The following is a 25,838-nucleotide window of genomic DNA, read 5'->3' on the forward strand; positions in this document are numbered from 1 at the left end:
CATTCAATCAAATAATGTGGGGTGTTGTTCAGTGTGGTGTCCCCTGTGAAGATTCCTGAGGAGGTGCTGGTGTTTACTAATATGCTAAGAAAAGGTGCTGGTATAGTGAAACATACATTGTTGCATCTTTGTGATACAATTATAATCAAATGGACAGCAGTGGTGTGCGCCCCTTGTGAAAATCTCCAAAGAGGTGCCGTCATTCACTGGTATGCTAAGAAGAGGTGCCAGGTACTTTATGTTAAAATTAGAAGAGGTGGCGGTACTACATACCAGTGAGTACCGCCCCACTTTAAGCACTGCAGAACAGGCTTCACTGTCCTTTATAATGGAAAGAAGGTTCAGAAAACAGACGGATAAGCACGTATCAGGTCCTACATACTGTATGTACACACCCATGATGGGCCAATTTGGATTTGCAAATTAATCTAACACATGGGTCTTTGGGGTGGTAGGAAGAAAACCCACCTGTACACAGGGAGAATATTCAACCTCCATACTGACAACAACCCAGATTTCAACCCAGGATGCTGGACCCATGAGGCCCCAGTGCTTAATATTGTTCTATCATACTACCTTCTACAATTGTCCTTACTAAAGAGCTTTTCTTGATTCAGTGCTTTTTAATATCAGTGCATATCATATTGTACCAAGAAACGATATTAAGGCTCCTTTATACCAACAGCAATACGCCTTTATAATACCTCAATGCAATTGTTCTTTTTTCTTTTGCTAAGTCAGTTTATAGTAATCCTAGTGTGTATTTGAGGGGAGATCTTGTTGCTTGTTATATTTATCTGTCTATCTATTGTAACAGATAGCCTGGCCACAGACAGACATGACACCAAATGTCCACAACACATGGTTTATTTACACTTATACAATTGGTTCGACCAACTCACACACGACTACTCAGTCCTATTCCTTTCTTCGGCCACCTCCACTCCTCTCTCACAAGCTCCGTCTTCCTCCTCCCAACTCCAGCTCTCGAATGGAGTGAGGCAGCCCCTTTTATAATGCTCCGGATGTGCTCCAGGTGCTCTGAGATGGTCTTCCAGCAGCAGTTCATGGTGTGGCGGAAGTGCTGTCCTCCAGGGCTTGGGAACCATCCAGGCACCCCTGGGGTTGGCCAAGGACCCCCAAAGATGTCACTTCAGGTTCCAGCCCCAAAAAAGACGTCACTTTTAGTTCCATCCCAAGAAAGATTCATTTCTGGTTCCAGACCTTAAGACTGATGTCACGTCCGGTTCTGGCCATCAAGAGCGACGTCACTTCCAGTGTTGAAATTGATGACATCACTTCCTGCAAAGTCTTTCAAAGCTGCCATGTTTGGCTTAACAGTTTAATTCAATCAGAAACTCCAGCTTATGCACATCAGTGCCAAGTTTCATACCTTTTTCCAGCCAGGGACAATATATGGGTGGCTGCCCAAAACCATTTTGTGTGTGTCGAGGCTGGTTCTTTCACGCCTGTTATTTTTTATGTATTTGAACAAGCTAGAAACCACCAATATATTATAGACTGAAGGTCAAGTGCGCAATGAAGGATGGGGAGAGTGATTTCCATTACTCCGGATAAGAGATATGAACTTGAGGTTGTAAATATTGTTGGAGACAACTGGACCAGTACTAGGCCCTGTCAAGCATATGTGATGAATGGGAAAGACGCCCAGTGAACTGGGAAATATTGGTGGGATCAATTGGACATAGGATAGCGTGGAATGGAATGATAGGGAGTCAGGTAACAGAGACAAATGTGTTGGGAGATAAGAATTGTAAAACAAGTATAGTTTGCCCATTCTTGGGCGCTCATTTCACTTGATTTGAGTCCATGTACACATCACGTAATAAAAGCCTGATTCTGCTGCCTTCCTGAGACTTTGTGTGCTTTCTTGAGAAAAGTGCGGCTGCCGTGACCTCTGCCACAACAATTTCAGGAGGGATCCCAACAGAACCTCCCCTCTTTATATTTAAAAATAATGTGTCAGTTGTGGAATCATTCATATTTATGGGATTATAATCACCCGGGACTTGGCATGGAAGACCAACAAAGATTCCATCATAAAAAGGCACAGTAGCAGATGTACTTAGTGTGACAGTTGAGGGAGTTCAATCTACGTCAGGGGTTGTTGATTCAGTTCTACACAGCAATCATTGAGTCTGTTCTCAGCTTATCCATTACAGCTTGTTTTTTTAATCAGCAACTAAACATGACAAGAACAGGCTACAATGAATAGTCAGGTCTGCCAAAAAGATCACTGGCACCAGTCTTCCCACGTTACAGGACATGTACTATTCCAGTCATGAAGCAGGCAGGGAAAATCATTGCCGACCCCTGCCAACCAGGCCTCAACCTCTTTGAACTTCTCCCATCTGCTGGTCTAAAAGACACCAAAACAAGCAGATATAAGAACAGTTCATTTCTAAAGGCCATCATGTTCACAAATGGTTAACTCAGCTGTTCTTGCTCAGTCTTGGCACACCCACCCAACTTCTTTCAATCAGTAATGTTGTTACATATACCTAATACTTAATTCCTTGTTGATTTCAGTATTTCTTGCACTTTGTATGCTTATGGTTTCATTCTCTGTCTTGTATTTATCTCAGGTATGTTCTTATCAATTGTGTATGTCTGTCATGTAACTAAACCTGGTGAGTTATCAAGAAAACAGAGTCAAAATCCTTGTACATGATAATACTTGGCCAATAAATATAAAAATATATCAAACAAATCTTGAATATTTAGGTAATCGTATGTCAGCTGACAAGCATTATATGCACAAGACTGTTTAAGTGGAAACCAATGACAAGGCACGCTCTGCATCACAATGTTGTATTGTGCATGGGTCAGGTCCGACAGCAGCAGTTGTTTGTTTGTAGGCATTGGTGGTGGGTCAGAATGGGTATGGTCCTTGTCTGGGTTAATATGCCACAACAATGGAAGTTGCAATAAAAAGCAAAGGTGTTGACCCACATTGTCAATGATTTTTGTTTGCTGCGTGCAATGGAGTTGCTGAATAAACACTTGGCATTCAAATCCCATTTGCTGTGTGAGTAAGTCACCCACATGGATACAAAGAAAGGGTGTAATACTATTTTCTGAATGTGTTTTCTGTCGTATGTTTGTGGAGAGCTGACGCTGATACCAATAACATCAGGTGCTAGGCAGGATTCACATTTTTTTTTTGTACAGTCAGCTCTGAAGTTAAAGAGATCACGATGAGCTTGTTAGAAGAAGGTCAGGTATCAATGGCATCTGCAGGGTTGCCAAACCTCTAGTGTTCAGAGGTAACAGAATGGACACCACCTGCTCTCTGTCGCTACAGAGCCAGGCAAAGATAAGCCAAGATGCCTTCCTTCTATCATCCTATGGTATGCCTTAATAGTTTGCTGCCAGGGAAAATTCTCAAGCCCCCAATCCCTTGCTGGTGTCCCTCACAACACTCCGAGGACACCACACATATTGAGGTTTATTGCTTCTTTGTGGTTCTATTCCACTATCACTAACATTAGTTTCTGTCTCTCTTGTGGAAGTTTCTTGCAAGTCCACTGGCCTTTGCCAAGTTGATGAAATCATGCCTTCCAGGCATTCTGTTAGAAAGCAGCTGCCATGGTGAGGATGTCTACCAAATATCCTACACCTTAAATCACAGCAAAATGCAGTTGCTCTGGGCATCTGACTCCTTCTGCCTTGAATTTTGCTTAGAATATGTTCTATACTTCAGCTAGAGAGATGCAACAATGGCAGCTGCGACAAAAAGGAAAGGTGCCGAAACCTCACTGTCAATGATTATTGTTTGCTCAGAGCTTTGGAGCTGCTGAATAAACACTTTGCATTTGAAGCCCTTTATCTCATGAGTATTTCACTCATGTCAATACAAAGAAAGGGCACAACACTACTCTCTCTTCTGTTTCTTTTTCCGGTTTCTTTGTGGTGGCGGCCTGTGCCACCACCACCTACTCAAAGCATCATGATGCACCAACATTGATGGACTGAAAGCCAGAAGTCTACGTGACCATCATCATCAGGTCCTTCCATGAAAACCCTAAATACAAAGAGGACTGTTTGACTTATGTTAGGTAGATTGCCCAGAGGGGACTGGGCGGTCTCGTGGTCTGGAACCCCTACAGATTTTATTTTCTTCTCCAGCCTTTGGAGTTTTTTTTTGTTTTTTCTGTCCACCCTGGCCATCGGACCTTACTCTTATACTATATTAATTAATGTTGACTTATGTTTATTTTTTATTGTGTCTTCTATTTTTCTATTCATGTTGTAAAGCACTTTGAGCTACATTTCATTTTTTTTTGTATGAATATGTGCTATATAAATAAATGTTGATTGATTGATTGATTGATTGATTGAACACTGTTTTATGAATCTGTGTACTCATGACCACATTCCGAGAACATCACACTTAACAAGTTGTATTGCTTCCTTGCCCCACACTAAACACAAGTTTCTCATTTTCTTGTCAAGGGTTATTGTAAGAGCCTTTATGACCTTTGCCAGGTTGGTAATAACCTCTTGCCATTTGGGCAGCCTATTGCAAAACACCTTCTGTGGTGATTGCTGTGCTTAGATGTCGACCAAACATTTTAGAGCTAAACTGTAACAATTTGCAATTGGAAACCTGACTCTTCTTGCTTAAAACTTTGTTACTTTCTATGAATTCGTTCACTCTTTCTGTTAAGCCCTGATTACATTCTTGACTGTGGCCTGAACTTTGAATCTGATCATAGTTGTCCAATCAGCTATGAAATATCACTGGGGTCTGTTGCTCAGATGCTTTATTAGGATTTTTTTACAGTCAGTTGAATCAGTGCAGCCCTGTTTCAATTCACATTTCTACACGGAGAAGCCATGACCCACAACAAACACAGCAACCATACATCTTGTATTAAGCCTTGGCTGGCAAGTACAGTAGCACAGGCTTTGTGCCCATTTCTATAGCTTCCATTACTAACCCATAAAAATTTCAATACAAATACTTCTCTACAATGTTTGTTCATATTGTTTAACTTACAAACCTGTGAGACTTTGCATGTTCTTCAGCCCTTCCTTATTGACTTTGTGGCATCCACAATCTGGAAACGTAGGCTTAAACAAGCACCGTTTTATACGCATGTGTTCATAAAAACATGCCTGTGTCCCTTCATTTGTGGAGCTCTTTAATGTTTGCAGTAATTTCAAAATGATGGCAAAGATCAACATTGTAGCACATGGAGTGATGATATATAAAGAAATTGAAAAATGACTTTAATATCCAGCATCTCTTTAAATAACTTTTTGCCTATCCAAACTAACTCTAGATGGACTTAATGGCAGGTCACACTCACATAAGCCCATGCCTGCTCATACAAGACCAGTTTAGAGTTGTCAGTAAAGCAAACCTCCATGTATTTAGAATGTGGGAGCAAAACCGCAGGAAACAGAACAAAATATACAAAGACATGGGGATGGCATGTAAACGTCACGCATGCAGTGCTTGGGCTTAGATTTGAAACCAAGAATCTCAAGTTGTAGGAAAAATATAAAAACTCAGCCATATTTTTACATAACTACAATTTATTGTTCTAAAAGCAGTAACACTGGACAAGCTGCAATTTTCAAGAAATGGGAGACTTTCATTCCTTCAGAAATATTAATGATAACTAATTACATTTATATGTAATTACACTACTCAAAAATCTTTCCATAAAAAGTGGCAAACTACTTTAACCACCAGCAATGCGTAGCTCCACCTGGTTGATTTGACAGTTGCCATTGTTGTGCCAGAATGCTCACCACACATTAAATATTAGGTGGCAAAGAGGTGAGAGAAATTGCAAGTAAGGGACAGGGGATGATTACAATGAATATGCCATAAAGGGCAATTTAGCCAGAAACACCTTATTCTTTTTGAAATTACGTCCAGGGATCTTTTATCACCACAAAAGTCAGCAACTCAATTTTACATTCCATGTGAGGCAAGGTGCCAAGGCTAAGGCTTTGCAATCCACACACAGACCAAAGAATAAATGACCCTTGATGGCCTCAACACCTCTTCCAGCAGAAACCCAGGTTTTTCCTAAATGGTCTCCCATCCAGATATTAACCAGGCCCAAACATTCTTAACTTCAGGTGAATTATCTGCTGCGGTGGGCCGGCGCCCTACCCAGGGTTTATTTTCTGCCTTGCGTCATGTGTTGGCTGGGATTGGCTCCAGCAGATACCCGTGACCCTGTAGTTAGGATATAGTTGGATAATGGATGGATGGATGAATTACCTTTTCTGAAGTGTAGGTGTTATGGGTGCTGGCCATATCTTGTGTAGATCTGAGGTGAGTGGGTTAATCTTTAATTTTATGCAGGGAAAACTGGTGGTAAATTATTAATAAATTTAATACAGTATGTTTCATGCTATTTACATGCAATGATGTGCTTATTAGAACATTAGAACAGGCCATTCAGCCCAACAAAGCTTACCAGTCCTTTCCACTTAATCCTTCTGAAAAATCATCAAATCTAGATTTAAAAGTCCCTAAAGTCTTACTATCTACCACACTACTTGGTAGCTTACTCTTACAGTCTATGATTTTCTGTGTAAAGAAAACCTTCCTAATATTTGTGCGAAATTTACCCTTAACAAGTTTCCAATTGTGTCCCCGTGTTCTTGATGAACTCATTTTAAAATACAAGTCTCGATCCACTGTACTAATTCCCTTCATAATTTAAACACTTCAATCATGTCACTTATTAATATTCTTTTGCTTAAACTGAAAAGGCTCAGCTCTTTTAATCTTTCTTCATACAGTAATTCATACCCTTTAGTCCTGGAATCAGCCTAGTTGCTCTTCTCTGGACCTTTTCTAGTGCTGCTATGTCCTTTTTGTAGCCTGGAGACCAAAACTTCACACAGTACTCATGATGAGGCCTCACCAGTGCATTAAAAAACTTAAGCATAACCTCCTTGGACTTACACGCCACATATCGTGCTATAACCTTACATTCTGTTTGCCTTCTTAATGGCTATGACTCCCAATCCTTCTCATAAGGTGTATTGTCTATTTTCAAACCTCCAATTGTGCATTCTAACCTAACATTTTTACTTCCTATGTGTAATACTTTACACTGACCGACATTATATTTTATCTGCCACAAATCTGCCCAAGACTGTACGCTGTCCAAGTCCTTTTGTAATGATTTAACGGATTCCAAATTATCTACCAAACCACCTATCTTGGTGTCATTTGTAAACTTAACTAACTGGTTACTTATATTCCTATCTAAATCATTTATATATATTAAAAATAGCAGTGGCCCTAGCACTGACCCCTGTGGAACACCACTCTTAACATCGGCCAATTCCTGATGAGGTTCCTCGCACCATCACCCTCTGCTTCCTGTGTCTGAGCCAATTCTGCACCCATGTAAAAACATCACCCTGAACTCCAACTTTTTATAGTTTGATGCCATACTCCTCATGTGGCACCTTATCATTTGGGAATGGTACCTATTGGGCTAATATTGACCCTAATTCGCCTCCATTAGCCTTCAATGGATGAAATCCACCACAAATCTAATTTGGGATTAGGATAAGGATTAAAAAATGATTAGTGCTACAGCAGATGGATGTCAGTTCTTAAAAAATATATTCTGCCTAAGCTTGAGCAATACATGGACTAATCATGTTCAAAATTTTATATTGCATACATCATAGTACAATTTACACTATTAAAGATTCATTCTGGATTACTCATGAGAGGCGTCTTCGGTCGTCTGCTCACATAGTCAAAGAAGTATGCTGGACTACAGTTTTTGTCTTTGAAGTATCACTTTGTCTATGAAGCATCATTTGGGATAATATATATCTTCATTCTTTATGAGCACTTTTTGGAGTAATGCTGGATGGAGGACCATAGATCTACGAACACAATAATGTAATAAAGTTTACTACACTTTGTTTGAAATAAAAATGTTGCTCTATTACAGGTGTAAAGCTTAATGGAATGCACTGAGCAAAGAGATGTGTTGTTTTAAAAATAACATCCATTCAACAAGGAACGACTGTGACTTTTTCATAATACATCAGGGCTTCATCAATACAGTACCAGTATCTACTAGCACTAAAGTTATTTCTTAAAAGAGAGAAATTCTTGACATATTTGCAATCTTTGATCACCTACTATCTACTAAGATTAAAACATTTCTAAAAGTGACAATGACAATAAAGATCTATCTATCTATTGTGAGACTTGCGCAAACACCACCAGTCGGAGACCACATCTTTATAAAAGTCACACGTTTATTTAACATAAATAAACACAGGTTTCAGTCCCGAACAACACACAAAGCACTTAGCAATAATCACCACAATGAATTTTTCTCTCTCTCTCTCTCTCTCTGTCTCAGCTGTGGCTCGTCGACTGTTAGGAGGCGGGCCCTTTTATTCCCGTCTGGATGCATTCCAGGTGGCTGGAAACAAACTTCCGGCAGCACTTCCTGGTGTGGCGGAAGTGCTGCCCTTTGCCCCGGAGGCACTCCGGGCGTCCCTGGCAGGTTCCTCCATCTTGCCAAGTGTGCCGGAAGTAAAGTTCTCCCGGGTTCTAGGAGGCTTAAGGCGCCCCCTGGCGGTGGCCACCTATCCCAACGAGTTGGAATGTCTCTCCTCCTCTCCCATGGTCCTCTCTTGCTCTAGGGTGGTTGTGTCCTCCTGACCGAGAAGCTTTTAATGTCTCTATCCGGTCCCTCCAGTCATCCCGGTCAGGTAAGAACCCCAGACATCTGTGACACTATCTATCTATCTATCTATCTATCTATCTATCTATCTATCTATCTATCTATCTATCTATCTATCTATCTATCTATATTTTTTCCTTTCTCATACTTTCTTACTTTAGTTAAATAGATAACATAATGATCAAATATACAGTTGCACCTAAATTGGTTATTTGCAAGTGGTAGGGAAATACAGTGGTTAGCACTGCTGTTTGAGACCTCCTTCATTTCAGTCCTTCTCTAGGTGGCACATTATTTGAATGTCTGTGTGGGTCTTTCTGCCTGGCACTCTAGAATGTGAAATTGTCAGGTTCTGCTCAAGACTTGCAAGTAAAATGGTGACACCTCAATACTGGTAGTGTTCACTGAACTAGCATGCTTTAACTATATGACCTTTGTCAGCCAGCCAAATGCCAACATTTGTGATCCTGTTTTAGAATATAAAGAATGGGCAAAGGAGGAGTTTTTAAATTATTTTATTCATAGGAATCAATACATTATAAATTCATTAAAAGAAGAAAACAAATTTAAAATTTGTAAAATGGGCAGATCTTATAAGTGTATAACAACTCTGAGGTATAAATGTGTATTAATACAATTTTAGAAAGTTGCTATGCTTTTAAAATACTTAAAAAAATCTGAAGTGATACAAAAGTGCAAATAATGAGCAGGGATATTTATCTAAAAATCATTACATAATAATCACAGTAATCTTGTCAATATTCTTGAACATAATAATTTTATGTGAAATATGTCTGTATTTCAATGAAAATATATTTTGCTTTGTTATATCTGTGTGTGCTGAGCTGTACACAACAGCCAGTGTATGTATGTCTGTCTATCTGTGCATTACTCTCCCTTACGGGTATTTTTTATTCTAAACAAAAGGTGTTGCTAAAAGCAAAAATGAACATACCTTAATGTAGATTATAACTGGAAAGTTTCAAAAGAGTAATATAATACTGACATTGGAGGAATACCTTATAGTGGCCCAGGATTACTGAAAGCAGAATATGTTTTATAAGCTGACTTTAAAATGAGTTAAAGATTAGATGTTGTCTAGAAGGACTTGAAAGCTTCACCATTAAAGACAAAGAAATGCTAAGAAATGTTTACATAGTCTGTTCATCTGTGGGTTACCCTCACTTAAAAATGTAAATTGTTTTTATTTTATACATGTATGTAGGATCAATTAAAAAGAATGCAGATTGGGGTAATGGCCCATCTCATTCATAGTCAAAGCTAATAAAATGAAAGCAATGCAGCATCTCAGAAGAAATACTGAAACACTAAAAAAGTGGAAAAGGGTAACTTTCCAACTGCTGAAGAAAGAAGGATGCTTTGTCAGTCGTAGTGTTTCAGTCAGATACTTTGGGGAGCTACTGCTGCAAGGGTACAAGAAGCTGCTCACTAAAGTCAGCTCATTCGGTCACGACATGTCAGGCAGACACACCAGATACAAAGTGTACTCAGTGTAGGAGATTTTATAATCAGGAGCGTGCAGACACTTGCAGCATGGGTACAGCTAGTCATTTATTAAAGGTGGCTTCATTAATGAAAAAAAAAGGAAATTCACAAGTTATTTTCTTTTGCTCTTCCTTGTCATTTGTGATGAGTTTTGCTAGTTCAAATAATAAAATATTAAGAAAAAAAGAATTTGAAAGACTACACAGCATCCAAGGCACTGAATCAGAATATATATTTAACACTAGGAAAATAAAACTTTTCAATTTCAGAGACAATTATAATTAATAGCATTGTCTTCACAGCTTTGAATTGAGACTTCCAGTCTCAGGAACTGATGGAGCGAAGTAAGATATTAATCTGTCAGCTTCTCTCCATCCAGACAGCAAAGCACCATGGGTAGTGGAATAAAAAGATGGGTGAGTGGCTTCTCCAGCAAACAGAACCTGAAATGGCTAAAGGAAAAAAAAATTGAATAGGTTTATAGGGTCATTATTGTCATGTGTACAGAGTAAATTGAAATTGTTATTTTATTTATTGATTAACATGCAAGACATTGCCAGTTTATTCACCTTATTTATAATGTGTTATTAATTTAAATAAAATGGTATTTCCTTTTAAGCTTTAAAATGTATTTTAAATGCTTTTAGCCAAAAACAAGTTAAGGTTATAATTAGTAAAATAACACATTATTCTGCTGCAACTCATCTTAAGGAAAAATAAAATTCTTGAAACGAATAGAAAAAAAAATTTACTAGTTTTTTGAATAAACATTTCCAATGAAGGACAACTGCAAATGGGAAAATATAAAAATGCTGAACATATAAAATGAAAACACTATGCTTTTGGAAAGTTTGTGAGTTAAGTTTTTTGTTTAATATTAACTTGTGTACCAAACCAGTAGGACTGTATTTCTCCTAATGACCTCCTGGAAGTTCTTTTAATCTTGGCATGGGATGTTAATACTCAGCTGTATGGCCAGAGCTAAACTGTCCATGTTGCTCTTTGTCCTATAAAGCAGGATCCTTAAGGCTACTCTAATGTTTTGTAAATCATCTGCACTTAGTCTGGCCTTCCTGATATAAAAGTGTATTCAGTTTAGGGTATTTTAAAATCAGGAGTTGTACAGGCACTTGTTTATGATGGTTACTTATTATTCTGTGGTATGAACTGAATGTATATTTCTAAACAGTACGTACAATTTAATCCATACATACAGTATCTGTAAATATATTAACTATTCCTGTTGCAAAAAAAGTTGTTGATTACACAAGAATTTCATAGTTACAATACGATATTTAAAAAAATACATTAATAGTTTACAAACTTAAATATTTAACAAAGGCCAAATTTCAGAACATCAAAGAAGAGTGTATTTTGGCTGTTAAAATTGGTCCATATTGTGTGAGGATCAACCACTTTTGTTTGATTACTTATTGGAAATTTATCAAGCATGTAGAGTAATAAAGAATTTAGAAAGAGAAGCTTCCGGGAACAGCTGACTTTAAAGCACCGAACAGATGCACTCCACTGCTTGATGGCTTTAATGGATACTGTGTTGACCTGAGATCAGACAGCTCCACAAGTAGCAGTTGTAAAACGGAAGATAACTAGCTATCAACATTGATAAGTTCAGGAAATTCCTGGTGTGATGTAAAGGAGATGTTCAGCAGCAAGACTAACCAGACCGAAAAGCTTCCTTTGATGTAAGATAAAACGCAGAGTTGAGATATCTAAACAGAGGGGATTCTACAGTAATGATGAAATATCAGCAGAGACAAAACAGAACAAAGAAAGAATGACCTACTTAAGTCAAGAGGAAGCAAGAAAGACTGGGACAGAATCAGAATATGTGAAGGAAAATGTTGGAGACAGCCATGGGACATTAGAACATTAGAAAAATTACAAAGGGAACAGATGACTCAGCCCAATATAGAGTAGCTTGTCAATCTGTACTTAATTAACTCACTATTATTTGTCGGCCTGATGATTTTAAGAAAGCAATATCAAAGATCAGCACTTATTGTAATGGTTTATATATACTGTATCTTGGACAATCAAAAAAGAGGCAAGTTAAGTGACTGAAGATGGAACAAGGAACAGAACCAGAAACCTTGTGTTTTATAGTTCAGCGCCCTGGACACTTTACAATACTGTCTGCTTAACGGTGGTAATGGATAAAAATACGATTAAATAGTTGTTTGATTAACCTTGCTCCATTCTAAAGAATGTCAAATAAAATGTTACAACTTTAATCAGATCAAAGAAAAAAACATACAGCAATTTAATCTGCATTAAGTAGCATGGAAAATCAAAAATATCTGTTTCAGAAATTTATTTTATTTTGGAAAGAGAGAACATTAAGTAAAGAACATTACCCTTGAGTTACTTCCAGGCAATGGAAGTGGCTGCCCAATGTTATCTATGTCACTCATTGAACATCCAACCGATACATAACTGTATGATCCCCTAGTATAAAGATCACTGTGCCATTTGGAGCGAAAAACTCTCTTTGGAGTAATAGTTGAGTCTCCTAAAAAAGAGGAGAAAAAGAAGTTTAAAACAAGTATAACTGTGTAGTTTAAAATATTAGTTTAGGACTGTTGGGTTAAAGAGCTCAACCAGCAGCACTGTGTGCAAGGCAAAACATTGATTTTGGATTGGTTACTATTCCCATACAAACAACACTCACCTGCAGGCCTTCACTCCATCACACCAAATACATACAATCCACCTAGCATGCATGTTATAAGGAGGTGGGAGGAAAATAAATATTAATATACTATGAAAATGTGACCCAGAAACAGGAAAGATAGACTGGATATGTCCAGGATGACATTTATGCTCAGGATTCTGTTAGCTGTGCTACTATACTGCCTTCATCAAAAAAATGATGTGTTAAAGGATATATTAATTTGTCACATGAAATTGTGTTCTAAAGTGAAGGAATTTTATAAAACTGAAAATAATATCAACAATGCCCTTCCTTGCCTTTTATAATACAACTAGCAAAATACCTGCGCTTCGCAGCGGCGAAGTACTGCCTTAAAATTTTTATTAAGAAGAAAATTAAACCTTTTTAAACTGAGGGAAAATATACCAATAATTATTTGTTAAGGATCTCTTTGTATACCATATTGTGAGTTCAGCCCTCCGGTTGTAATATCAACAAGCTGTGCGCTGAGCTTACTCTTGAGTATGCAACGTACAGTTGGCCATGTGAACAGTAATCTTGTTTCAAATCTCACAGCTTGGATTGCTGCTGTCATAATCGGTTTGAGTTTCATGGTTTGTTTCAATTACGACAGTATTTGTAGGACTTGTGTTGAAGAGACATTCGGCATCTGTCAAGCGTTGTAAGTATATAACCGGTTTCATCGATAACTTCACATCAAGCTTTTGAGAGTTTAAACATTCATAAACATCAAAGTGTCCACTACTGAAATCGTCACCTGTCAATCAAAGATGTGTAAGAGGCATTGGCGGTTGTCGAAAGGTGTAAAATATTTGGCCATTTCGGTACACTTGAAAGTGACAACCGAACAATTCAGCGGCAGTTATCAACTCACATGCAGATGCATAGGTGAAGGGCTTAAGCATTTCACTCTTCTAGTGCTCCTGTGTAGTGTAACTATCTCTTGTACTGTCATCAGTCAACACCTTGAACCTGTCCCAGTCATTCAATACATAAGACACAATATTCCTCCGGATATCAAGAGTGAGCCTGATATGGCCGTGCAATATGTAACAAAGAGAATGGAAAAGGTAGGTGCCATCTCCGGGCATGGAAACCAATCGGTAAGTGACAGTTCTTGGATCGATGGTGATCACCTCGATAGACATGTTAATGGGGGTACGGTTGGAATGATAAAGGAAATGGGTACCTGAACAATGTAAAGTAAGTCTAAAATACCTACACAATAACTATAATCGTAATAAATGAACAATAAAACAGCGGAGAAGCCGTGGATTAAATAAAAAGGCTGTAGTCATCAGCAGGGAGACGTGAATCCCGTGGCGAAGCAAGGAAGGGAATGTAGAGACTGGAGCGACAGACGGCCTTATATAGGCAGGCAGCCAACAACGTGGGAGGCGTTGGGATGGGGGACCCAACGCCGCCACACACGGTGACCGAGCTGCAGGCTATGGACGCACCGTGATCTCTCGCTATATCACGCTTCGACTTTCGCGGCTTCACTCTATTGCGATTTTTTTCTCATACACGCTTACGTCACTACGCATGCGCTTTCTGAGAACTTTTATCTAAGCCCTACGATGGCTCCTAAACGTGCTGCTTTTTATAAGCCTTCTGACAATAAAACTAAGCGCTGGAGGAAGATGCTTACTATCCAGGAGAAGGTGAAACTCTTGGATATGATTAAAGATGGCAATACCCTACAAAAGCCTCCTCACCCATATGAAAAGACAGCGCCAGCAACTGCCTATCAAGATGTTCTTCAGCCGTGCACCCAGACACCCACTGCCTACTCCTAGTACTCCTTCAGCGGAAGAAGACAACAACGCACCTGCTGAAGATACTGCACCACCTCTGAAGACTCTCCTACTGAGGTCGTGCCTTCATAGGTTAGTGGTTGTGTGTAAGAACTGTGTGTGTTTGTGTGCAATTAAATGTACAGTACAATAATCTACTATATAAAAGTGTTCGGGATTGTCCTTCTGTCCCACGAGTGCAAAGCGTAGCGGTATTCCGCTTATTACAGACTTACTACTTGTGGCTTGAGGTACAAAGCGACGCGATGTGAGCAGAGTTCAGGTGCTCTCATCGTTCCCTTGCTTTTGTGCGCGATGCGCTGGAAAAATAGACAAAATTATGTCTCTGGAAATAATTAATGTTGGTAGAATACAAATGCCTCACCGCGTAGTAAATATCAGGGGAGATGGTGCTTGCTTATTCTGATCTAATAGCTTATTTAGTGCATGAAACTCCGTCTTTAGCGGTACAGATTCGGGCTGACATTGTACGACTTTGGACAGGCACTTGAGGGGATAAAAAAAAACGTAGGTTTTCTGGAGATGTTATGAATGGGCACTTTGATGTTCTCATTCCCTACACTTACATGCCTGATGTACACATGGAGCTCACAAAAATTGAAGATAAAAGTCGGTCGCCTTAAAAGGCGAGTGCGCCTAGTAATATGATATTTGTAACGTATAATACGTCTTATTTTTTTTTGTCTAATATATTGGGTAATACAAGTGTAATGGTGACTAAAGGGTGTTATTTCATGTCTAGAGGGCTCTAATAATGCTAAAAAACGTATTTAGAAGGTCGTAAACAGGTTTTTCTATAATCTGCGAAAATATTCGATTAATAATTAAAGAATCCTACTTCGCGAAAATTCATTTATCACGGTAGAGTCTGGAATGGATTAACCGCGATAAATGAGGGTTCACTGTATATATGTACGTAAGTAGGATTCAGTTAGCGTTGGGAACCCGCGTACCAAATTTCTTGAAGATGGGCTCATACGTAACAAAGACCGTTGAAAAGTTCAATATGGAGGCTGACAGTGGCATCATACCACCGAAATAAGTACCAAATTTTAGCCTTCTACCTACACGGGAAGTTGGAGAATTAGTGACGTTGCCTTTTATTAGTATAGATTGAAGTAATGTGAAAACACAAGCCTTGGCAAACTCATTCACATTTAGAGAAATGGTTTTGATTAAAAAAACATAACTTTTGCATTTTCATGCTTGTGACAACAGTACTAAATTGGAAATAATAAATTTTATCACAGATTCTTGGTATTATATTCTTAAGGTAAGGATACATTTCCTATTTGCTTGCCTACTCACACATACCCTCCACCCCCTCCAAATTTCCAAAGCTGCCAAAGCTCTGCCCCTGCAATTCAGTTTTTTTTTATCAACAGTTATGTTCTGCCATGGCTGGTACCAAACAAATGGAAACTACAATCATAAGATTATATTTTTCCTAAATGGCACCTACTTTTCATCTATTACATTCTGTGTTGTTATTTTACATAAACTATGGAGTGAGGTTCAAGCAGATTGACAGCATGGTGGTGAACAGCACATATAAGACTTTCATTGCACTTTGTACACATACTGTAACAATAAAGATAATTAGAACTGATTACAATGCTTTGCATTTTTTTATAAAAGCCAAGCCACCTGAAAGTCAATAATAAGTTACAGGCCAATCAACACATACCAATATGCATTCTCCATGGTGTGTTGCTCATAAGTATGATAAACAAATACTGTAAAAGGCAAAGAGTGTGAAACAGCCAAACCAAGATGAAACAGATGGAAGCTCTACAAACCAATTATCAGATTTTATAGGGCATGCTGAATTATTCCTCCTGAGGATATGGTAATAACTGAGGATAATACTTTTGAGTGATGAAATTCAGTAATACTTACTGACACCACTGAATCCATAAACACACTGGGAGAATGTGCAAATTCCATGCAGACCCTAGAGCTGTGAGTTAGGAATGGGCAGCTCTGCACTACCACTCTGCCTGTGCTAAAACATCTGTACTAAATGTTCTAAACTTCAACATGATTAAAACAACATGACGGCTATAATGTCTGTTCAGTTCAGTTCCTTGATTGCATGCTACAAGTGTCTTGCTAGACCACCAAAGCACAAGTGTGTATGATGGCAAAATAACAAAATAAGTGGGAGACTAAGTACTCATAAGTATGACTTTTTCAATGATTATTGTCTAGGGATTACTGTCTACAGAGCAGAGACTGCAATTAACATGTAGGTGTCAACAATGAATAGTGTCAATAACAGTGCTTAGAGATGAATTTTGAAGATGAAAAGTAGAAGATATAGGAAATTACACCCCTATTGCTAAAAAGTTGCTACGGGGAAAGACGTACAGCAAAGTGAAGTGTGCAACTGTTCTCCTTTTAAAATGGTTGAGCCTCAAAAAATGGTTTACTTTTTGCTTTTCACTCTCTTAAAACAACATGGATACATTTTTATGCAATATGTGTGCAATGTTCAGACACGGATCAATACCTGAAAACTTTTGGATTGAAAAAGAACATCTTCAGTAAGGTTTAATGTTTTTGTTTTTACATTGGGATCCTGGTTATAAAGAACAGGCTATGTATTTTTTAAAATATATAAAGAAATGCTTTACTTCAGAACATAATTTTATGTGAGAAAATTTATACACACCATGATTGCAAAGAAATAACTGGTTTAAAAATACAGAAGTTATCATTTAAAATAAGTTGCATAAGATAAATAACACATTAAACTGAAATTATTTTTTTCATATTTAATTGAACAGGATGAAAACTCCATGCCTTGCAACTCTCATGATACTGTATGTAATTCAAAGACTAGACATGATAGTTTATGTTAGACATATATATATGATCATTAGTATCTGCCCTACAATTGAAACATGGGGGCAATAGAATGCCCTGCAAAGCTCCCTTGTCAACGGCTTTTACACTCCGAGGAAAAGTAGGAACAATTCCAAAAGGAAGAGCAGAAAAACTGTTAACTAGCTTACTAAGCTGTAATTTCTGTGAAAGGGAGGTAATACTAAATACAGTACTGGCTGAGAGGGTGTTCAAACTTTAGCAGATGCCAATTTGTTAAATTCAACAAACAAACAGTAACTGGAGATTAAATCTTTCAGAAATGTGCTATGTTAAAATAGTTCCCTACACAGGTTGTGCTAACTTGTTTTCAAATAGAAAATAAAAAAAACTTGTCATTTGATCACAGGCATCCAGCCCTTTTGACATGACTGTTGTAACCCCATAAATGCACAAAGCCATTTGTGTGTTAAAATGAAAAATAAAAGTCAAGTTCAAAGACATGATGTCATAGTGAGTGAAAATGCGGATATAAACAGCAAGAAGATCAATAGAAGAATAACAAATGATGAAAGATGTCATTATCAATGTAATATATCAGAGATAATCTGGATTTATAAAAAAGGAGATTAAAAAGAGGGATAAAGAGGATTTTCGCCAACAGAGAAATGACAAGTTCTGATTGTGATCAAAGATGCACGCAAATCATAAAACCATTACCTGTGAATCTACGAAGAACTTCTGTCAAGGATTCTTTAACCTCTGCATCTGAAAGTTCTTCCATGTATTCAGATTCATGACCTGCAATCCAGCCACAAAGTACATGGCCAAGCCTATTCCAAGAGAACATGTCAATGACTGTTAGCAAGAATCTCACGCTTACATAGCAAGAACCACATCTGATAACATATCAAGACAGCTATAACAAAATTATGCAAAACAAAAAATAACTCACAAGACAAAAAGTGTTGACATGACATAAACAGTTTTAAAATTCACATGATCATTACCTTATTCTTAAAAAAATGTTTTTGGAAAGATTGCCAAAAAACTTTATCAATTACACAATTACTGGTTACTAAGCTTAAAATTAATTTTTTGGTGAAAAGCTAAAAATACTGCCATTATTATGATTGTACAAGGGTTTATAAGAAGGTGACACTCAGGCAATCTTCTTTTCACTTTTCTGTATTAAGATGTCTTTTATAAAAAAAAAAAGTACTCTGATTACAATACACCAAGGGATTTCTGAGCCTAGTCTTAAGACACTATTGCATTTACTCAATTTCATTCCAGACAATCTCTTAGTAAGAATCTAGTGTTTAGTGTATGTGAATGGAGCTCATGAATAACTTTCAGTAGGGCGCATGGTGGGAGCAGCTTATTCTTATTAAATCACCTCTTTTTGAATAAGTAAAATGATTTAGAATGGAACTGGTAAACATACAATGAGTAGAAACAACAAAAAGTGTGAACTTCTGCTTTAAGATGGCAAAACAACTTATAAAATATACAAAAAAGAATATAACATGTACAGCATACTGAGCAAATTGTACAGACTGTATCAAGTGATCACATTTTACTGTAAAATTAATCTTCTGGAGAAGATGATTTGGTCAGATTATTTATAGACATCTGTCCCTTATATAAGACACCTCTGCTTATGCATATTTTAATATAAAACAATCGCACATACAGTGAAATAACCAAAAGAAACAGTTCAAAGCATGCAATTGTGAATAATGAATGCTATTTTTAATATTACTTTGATATGATGAGGTAAGAAAAAAAAAGTCACTGCAGCCTTACGGTTAAAAAACAGGATCTGAAAGTGGAAGGCTACTAGATAAATCTTCCACTCATAAAGCCACATTTTTTTACAATCACAAGGTAGTTATCAAGCTTGCTGGTGATTTTTAGGTGCAAATGGTTATTCAAAGTGAATCTAGTGAAGTAATCTTTACAAAGCACAAATGATCTACCTTATTCTATGCTTATACACTGGTTATCCATATATATTTTTTATTTTTTTCAGTTAACAGAACATGATTATTTGGGTTGTGTCCAATAATATGTTATTAAAATAGCATATCCTTTTTTGGATTTTGAAGTTGTTTAGTTGAATGTATGGTCTTGGCAACCAGAGCCTTTACTGGCAGCATGAGGTACAAGGCAAGAACAAGCCCCAGATGGGACACCAGTCCATCACAACACACATTCCCACACAACCCACATCCTCTCATGTAGTACCTGAGAAATGATAGATTTCTAAACTAGCAAACAAATCTTTGAGATATGGGAGAAAAAGCAGAATACCCAGAGAAAAACACACAGACATAACAGGACTATGTATACTACAAAACATTTTGGCTTGGCAACTATTTACAAAAGTTGTCTGAATTTTGCAAAAGATTTAATTGTCATGTATCTATTTACATGGGCAAGGCAAGGAACATACATTCAGAACACTTACATTTTCAAATGGCACAGATACACAGTCAAACTAATATTCCTGTTATTTAATATAAGAATATAACTTCATGGTGAAGTATCGAAATAATAAAAATGTATACCTTTCATCAGAATGCTGAACTGTAAACCCAAATAGCTTCTTCACCCAAAACTTCTTAACATCAGGTGTTGCATCATAAAGACTGTTTTCATCTTCCCAGACCAGGCTAATGACTTGGCAGCTAGGATCCCAAAATGGCTTCTCAAATTCTAAGAATATTTTATTATTAGTGCCAAAGCCCATCCTTTGAATGGAATGTGCTTTATGTAGGGGTAATGGAGGATTCAGAAATGTTTGGAAATATTGTTTGAGGTATCCTAAAAAAAGAGAAAAAAAAAACTGATTTTATAAAACAACCAGGTATTTTGCCCACTGCTAAAAATTATTACATTGTCAAACAGATGACCATGCATTTTGGCAAAATATACATAACTCGTAATCATTACATATACTGTAGTTCACAGACAAAATAGAAAAGCTTAAAGGAATTCCAAGATGTCCTATACACAATGGAAAGTTGGTGAACACAAATCATTTTTGGTTTCTGTGTAATTTCAAAAATATGATCATAGTGGTTAAGGATTACGCACTAGGATCACACTCACTTCAAAATATTGGCAAGATTTCCAAACTAGTTTGCAGTGATGCAGAAACAAGCAACAGAGTATTAATGAAACTTGAGAAGATCAATCTTATCTGGATTATCCTAACAGAATTTATTATCCAGGATTCTAAATTAAGCCAAACATTTTACTGTAAATGATGTAGACCACATAGTCCACCAAAACAGGATTTAAAAACACAATAAAATTAATTTTCTGTGGGCTTTAAATTTAAGACTAAGGATATCTGCTAAATTTCTTTATATTGATTTCAAAATTAGATGGTGCAGTGGTTAGAATGGCTGCATCAAGACATTTGTTTTGTATAATATATTCCCCTACAGTATTGGAGTCTGCAGAGGTTCTGCTATCTTTGGATGCAGAAAAATCTTTTGACAGAATTGAATGAGGTTCTTAATTTATTTAATGCAATGTGCAAATTTGGATTCAGCTTTGGTTTATATAAATAAGTTAAACCTATTTTAAATTTAAAGGTGTAGCCCATCACTGGTCATGCTTCTTTCAATAACAGTTCAAGACCTAACAGTCCTATATAAAACGGCTCTTACGGGAAGTACTTGCACATAAAATATAATTATGCTGATGATATAGTGCTCTACATGTTAAGAAATCTACTTTTAAAATTAATTTGAATAACAGCTTTCTCCTCAAAGTAAATACTCTTGCATGTCAGACTAAACTCAATCACTTTACAAATCATGTTATAACAATTTAAATATTTAGGAAAAACTACTACAAGGATAGCATAAAATGTTTTTAAACTTGGTTTTGCAAATATGATAGAAAGTATTAAACAAGATTTTAACAGATGGTCATCCCACCAGCTCACTTTAGCTGGGAGAATTAACACTATCAAAAAGAATATCTTTCCAAAGATCCTGTATCTTTTCAAGACCACCTGTATATATTAAATATTTTTAAGAGTTTGACTTAGTTGTGCCTTTATTTATTTGGAACTTAAAACAACTATGCACTAAAAACAGAACTTCACAGAGTCCAAAAGAAGATGGTGGCATAGCACTACTTAATGTTCTGTTCTATTACTAGGCTGCAAATATACAAGGGGAGAGGAACAAAAGTACATACTGTAATCATCACTTAATGGAACTGAGACTTGAGTAGAAGAGTCATTTAAAAGTGTTAAGAGCCCAGTCACACACATCCACTAATATGATGTGGTTTATTCAGTATATATTAATATATTAATAATGGGTGTATCCTCCCCAGGCTGCAATACAGTCATGCACTCTGCAATGTAAATGATCATACAAATTACAAATGTCCACCTGTTGAATTTCATCCAGTTCCCTTAAGACCTAGAAAACCAATAGGTCAAGGTTCAACACTGGTGGCCGAGTTCATAAGACACACAGTCCAATGCAATTCCATACATGTTTGTTGTGGAGAAATTTCCAGCTGTACATAGTGCCCACATGTAAAACCATCTAAAATTTCTTAAGGACAAGATCGGAATTATGAACATTATCAACTGGTGGCCTCTTCATTATGTTGTAAGTTCTAGGAAAGTTGTATGCTCAAACTAATTTAGTTTAAAAAGTTTGCTAACCTCACCGGTAGCCTTGGATCTAAAATCACTCTTAACCTCTTTACAGCAATAGGTGGAGTAACATAAAAAGGCATAACATTACCTAATGGAAAATCTATTGTAGTCCTATAGTACATTGCTTGCAGAAATCCTGTTTCACTAATAGAATTCTAATCTACCTCTCAGAGCTCAATGGAAAAGCTGCTTGACATTATTTTAAACTGGGAAAAATGAAATTTTCTCTGATAAATGATTCTAGATAAAAACAAAATCAAGAACTCATTAATGTTACTTTAAAACAGTCTGTGCTTGACTTTAATACACAAGAGAAACCACAATGGGCTATTTTGTAGTACAGCTTTGTGATCTATGTAACAAAAGGATGTTTTGTAGGAGTGTGTGTTTTGGCTTGATTGAATTTTATCTCTTTTCTTGAAACATGACTGAATGCAGATCTATGTGTTTTATTCTCCAAAATAAAAATAAAACATTGCTGTCTCAAAGATCCAGTGTCCAGGGGCCTCATGTATAAAATGTTGCGTAAGAATATTTCTACGTTCAAATCGCGATGTATAAAACCTAAACTTGGCGTAAAGCCACGCACATTTCCACGGTACCTCATACCCTGTCGTACGCAAGTCCTTGGCTAGGTTTTGCAGACTGGCGGCACCCAGCGTCAAAACAGTACTACTCTTCCTGTGTGGTTATCCTCTCTTTTCCTGACGTGGCTTTATAAATACACTGAAATTAACCACATATTGTTTATCAGTTTAATGCATCTGATTGTAATTAACCAGTAACAATATAATGGTCCACAGAATGGTTAAACTATTCTAAATACCATAGCTGCTTTAACGTTGCTACTCTCACTGCACCTTCTTCTTCTTCTTCTTTCAGCTGCTCCCGTTAGGGTTTGCCACATCGGATCACCTTTTTCCATATTACTCTCACTGCACCACTCGGAGCAGCTGATCAGAAAGAGAATTATCGGTATACAGCATCAAGCACATGCTGCCTCAGCCATGCTTCCTATCTGAACTGCTTCTCATATGACAAATGCTTCAAACCTTTCCTGTACGGACCTCGCGGTTCAGAAACAGTTTCATCCCAATGCACTCAATCAGACCATCAACTGCTCCTTGTAGAACTGTTAGTACTTATTAGTACAGTTACCTCACTGTAAACTTGCAGTACAGTTATAATATTGCACAACCTGAGTCACTTTATAAAGAGTGTATTTACATATGATGATGATATCATTTTTAAGATGAAATGCAGCAAAATATGTTCATTATATTATACAGATAAAACTTTAACTTCATTTAAATAATCTATATTGTAAATAATTAAAGGAAACAGTGTCGCTACGCTAGCAAGGATCTGATGCTCCACTCGCACTGTATGCTTCACTGGGACTGGCGTGAAGGATAGAATAATTAAACATGTACTATGAAAATATTTCAATGTTCCTTAAAAGGTTTGAAGAATTGGTATTATAAGCTTACAGATGGCTTAATGTCCATTGCAGAGCTGATTGTATGGCGACCGGTTACTTGGAGAAAGAAAAGGAAGGACATGAATTGGAGGTTAGTACGTTTGAAAGAGACAGTACTGCAGGGACGGCCTTAGGCATGTGCAAACTGTGCACCTGCACAGGGCTGCCAAATCCCAGGGGCCGCAACACCAATATATATCTATACTAATAAAAGGCAAAGCCCTCACTGACTCACTAACTCAATGACTAACTCACTCACTCACTGACTCATTACTAATTCTCCAACTTCCCGTGTGGGTGGAAGGCTGAAATTTGGCAGGCTCATTCCTTACAGCTTCCTTACAAAAGTTGGACAGGTTTCATTTCAAAATTCTACGCATAATGGTCATAACTGGAAGCTATTTTTCTCCATATACTGTAATGGAGTTGAGCTCGATGGCCGTGGGGGGGCGGAGATTCGTATGACATCATCACGCCTCCCACATAATCACGTGAACTGACTGTCAACGCAGTACATAGAAAACAAGGAAGAGCTCCAAAAAGCGCTGAAGAAAACATGCATTATATAATTGAGAAGGCAGCGAAACAATAAGAAGCGAGCGAGTGACATATACAACCATATTCATGAGTGCAGCTACTTCGGAAACAAAGCACGGTGTAAACCTACAGTTTAAATTAAGTTCATAGACAGGCTGCCGCTGGCGTTTGTCATGCCCACGGCTAATGCGGGATACAAATTTCCATACCACCCAAGCACTTCAACCTTACGGTACCATCTAAATGCAAAACATGTTACAGTGAACACAGAAACTGTGCATGCTGTTAGCACTAGCAGTAGCAGTTCGAGTACCAACAAAAGGTGTTGGCAGCCCAAACCTGATGAAATGACTGGCTTCAGGACGAAAATTAGTAAGTCAACATCGGTCAAACACTTACATGCATATTCATGAGTGCAGCTACTTCGAAAACAAAGCACGGTGTAAACCTAAAGTTTAAATTAAGAACATAGACAGGCTGCTGCTGGCGTTTGTCATGCCCACGGCTAATGCGGGACACAAGTTTAATGAGAGGACGCAGGATATAAACGAGAGTTTTGATCACTTTGTAACTAAGTTCACATTGATGGTGAAGGGCTGTGCTTATACAAATTCCGAGAGACTGTCTTTGTGGGGGGGGATTGACAGTTAAGGCGGGTGGGGGAGTCACATCATCATCTCCCCTCCCATTCACCTCATTTCGCTCTGAGCTGAGCTCCGCAGCTAACGCAGTCTTGTGGAACCAACTTTGTCAGGCTGCCACCAAATACTCACAGAAAAATCCACAAGTTAATACACGCGCTGTCTCTAGAGTTTCTCCACACTCTGAAATCTTCCAGGCACTACTTACAAAAGGTTACATTGACAATTGTGTTACGTTATTTTTAAAATGTTTCCTTTTCTTAGCACAAGCACAGCTGAGAAGCTTCAATGCATGTGCTCCATAACACGTTAAAAAATAACGCATTTAATCACACTTTGCATTCCAAGCAAAGGGGAACTTCTGTCAATGCATGATTTCCTGGTACACCGATTACATTGATGCACACATCAGAGCTACAAAAATGTAACAGTCGGAAGAAAGCGTTGCTACGACTGATTGGAGGAAAATTTCATTTCAAAAGACTACCTGACGGAAGTCTTGATAAAAGTGTGGTTTTGTGCACATATATATATGTATATATATGTGGATGTATATGTATATATACTGTATATGTGTGTATATGTAAATATATGTTTATGTGTGTGTGTATATATATATATATGTATATATATATACATATATATGACAGCAACACTCATGACAATGACAATGTCAATCATGTTACGTTATTATTAAAATGTTTCCTTTTTGTTTTTCATTACTTCTTTAACACACTACTTCTCCGCTGCGAAGCGGGGTATTTTGCTATATTCAATATACAGTATATAAATCAGTGCTTCCCGATTCATTTTACCCTCGCACCCCCTTGGTTTGAGAAGAAGTATGAAAAAATATGTGGTTAACGCAGAAAAAGAGATCACCAATTGAAGCTTTATGAATAACTAGCCAACCCGCAGCGTACCAT

At 37.5% G+C, this 25,838-nt stretch overlaps 1 protein-coding gene across 1 annotated transcript in view; it reads right to left on the minus strand.

The window, feature by feature from the left end:
• Positions 1–9,280: 9,280 nt before the first annotated feature.
• si:dkey-275b16.2 (peroxisomal N(1)-acetyl-spermine/spermidine oxidase) overlaps positions 9,281–25,838 on the minus strand; it is a 54,201-nt gene continuing 37,643 nt past the window's right edge. Inside the window, exons 4-7 of the mRNA XM_039773743.1 lie at positions 20,132–20,387; positions 18,279–18,391; positions 12,599–12,753; positions 9,281–10,675 (exon numbers count right to left, since the gene is read on the minus strand). Coding sequence (XP_039629677.1) covers positions 10,520–10,675; positions 12,599–12,753; positions 18,279–18,391; positions 20,132–20,387 — 680 coding nt within the window. The 3' untranslated portion in view covers positions 9,281–10,519. The remainder of the gene's footprint in view (positions 10,676–12,598; positions 12,754–18,278; positions 18,392–20,131; positions 20,388–25,838) is intronic.

The sequence above is a fragment of the Polypterus senegalus genome, chromosome 1 (assembly GCF_016835505.1).
Source record: "Polypterus senegalus isolate Bchr_013 chromosome 1, ASM1683550v1, whole genome shotgun sequence".
Classification (NCBI taxonomy): domain Eukaryota; kingdom Metazoa; phylum Chordata; class Cladistia; order Polypteriformes; family Polypteridae; genus Polypterus; species Polypterus senegalus.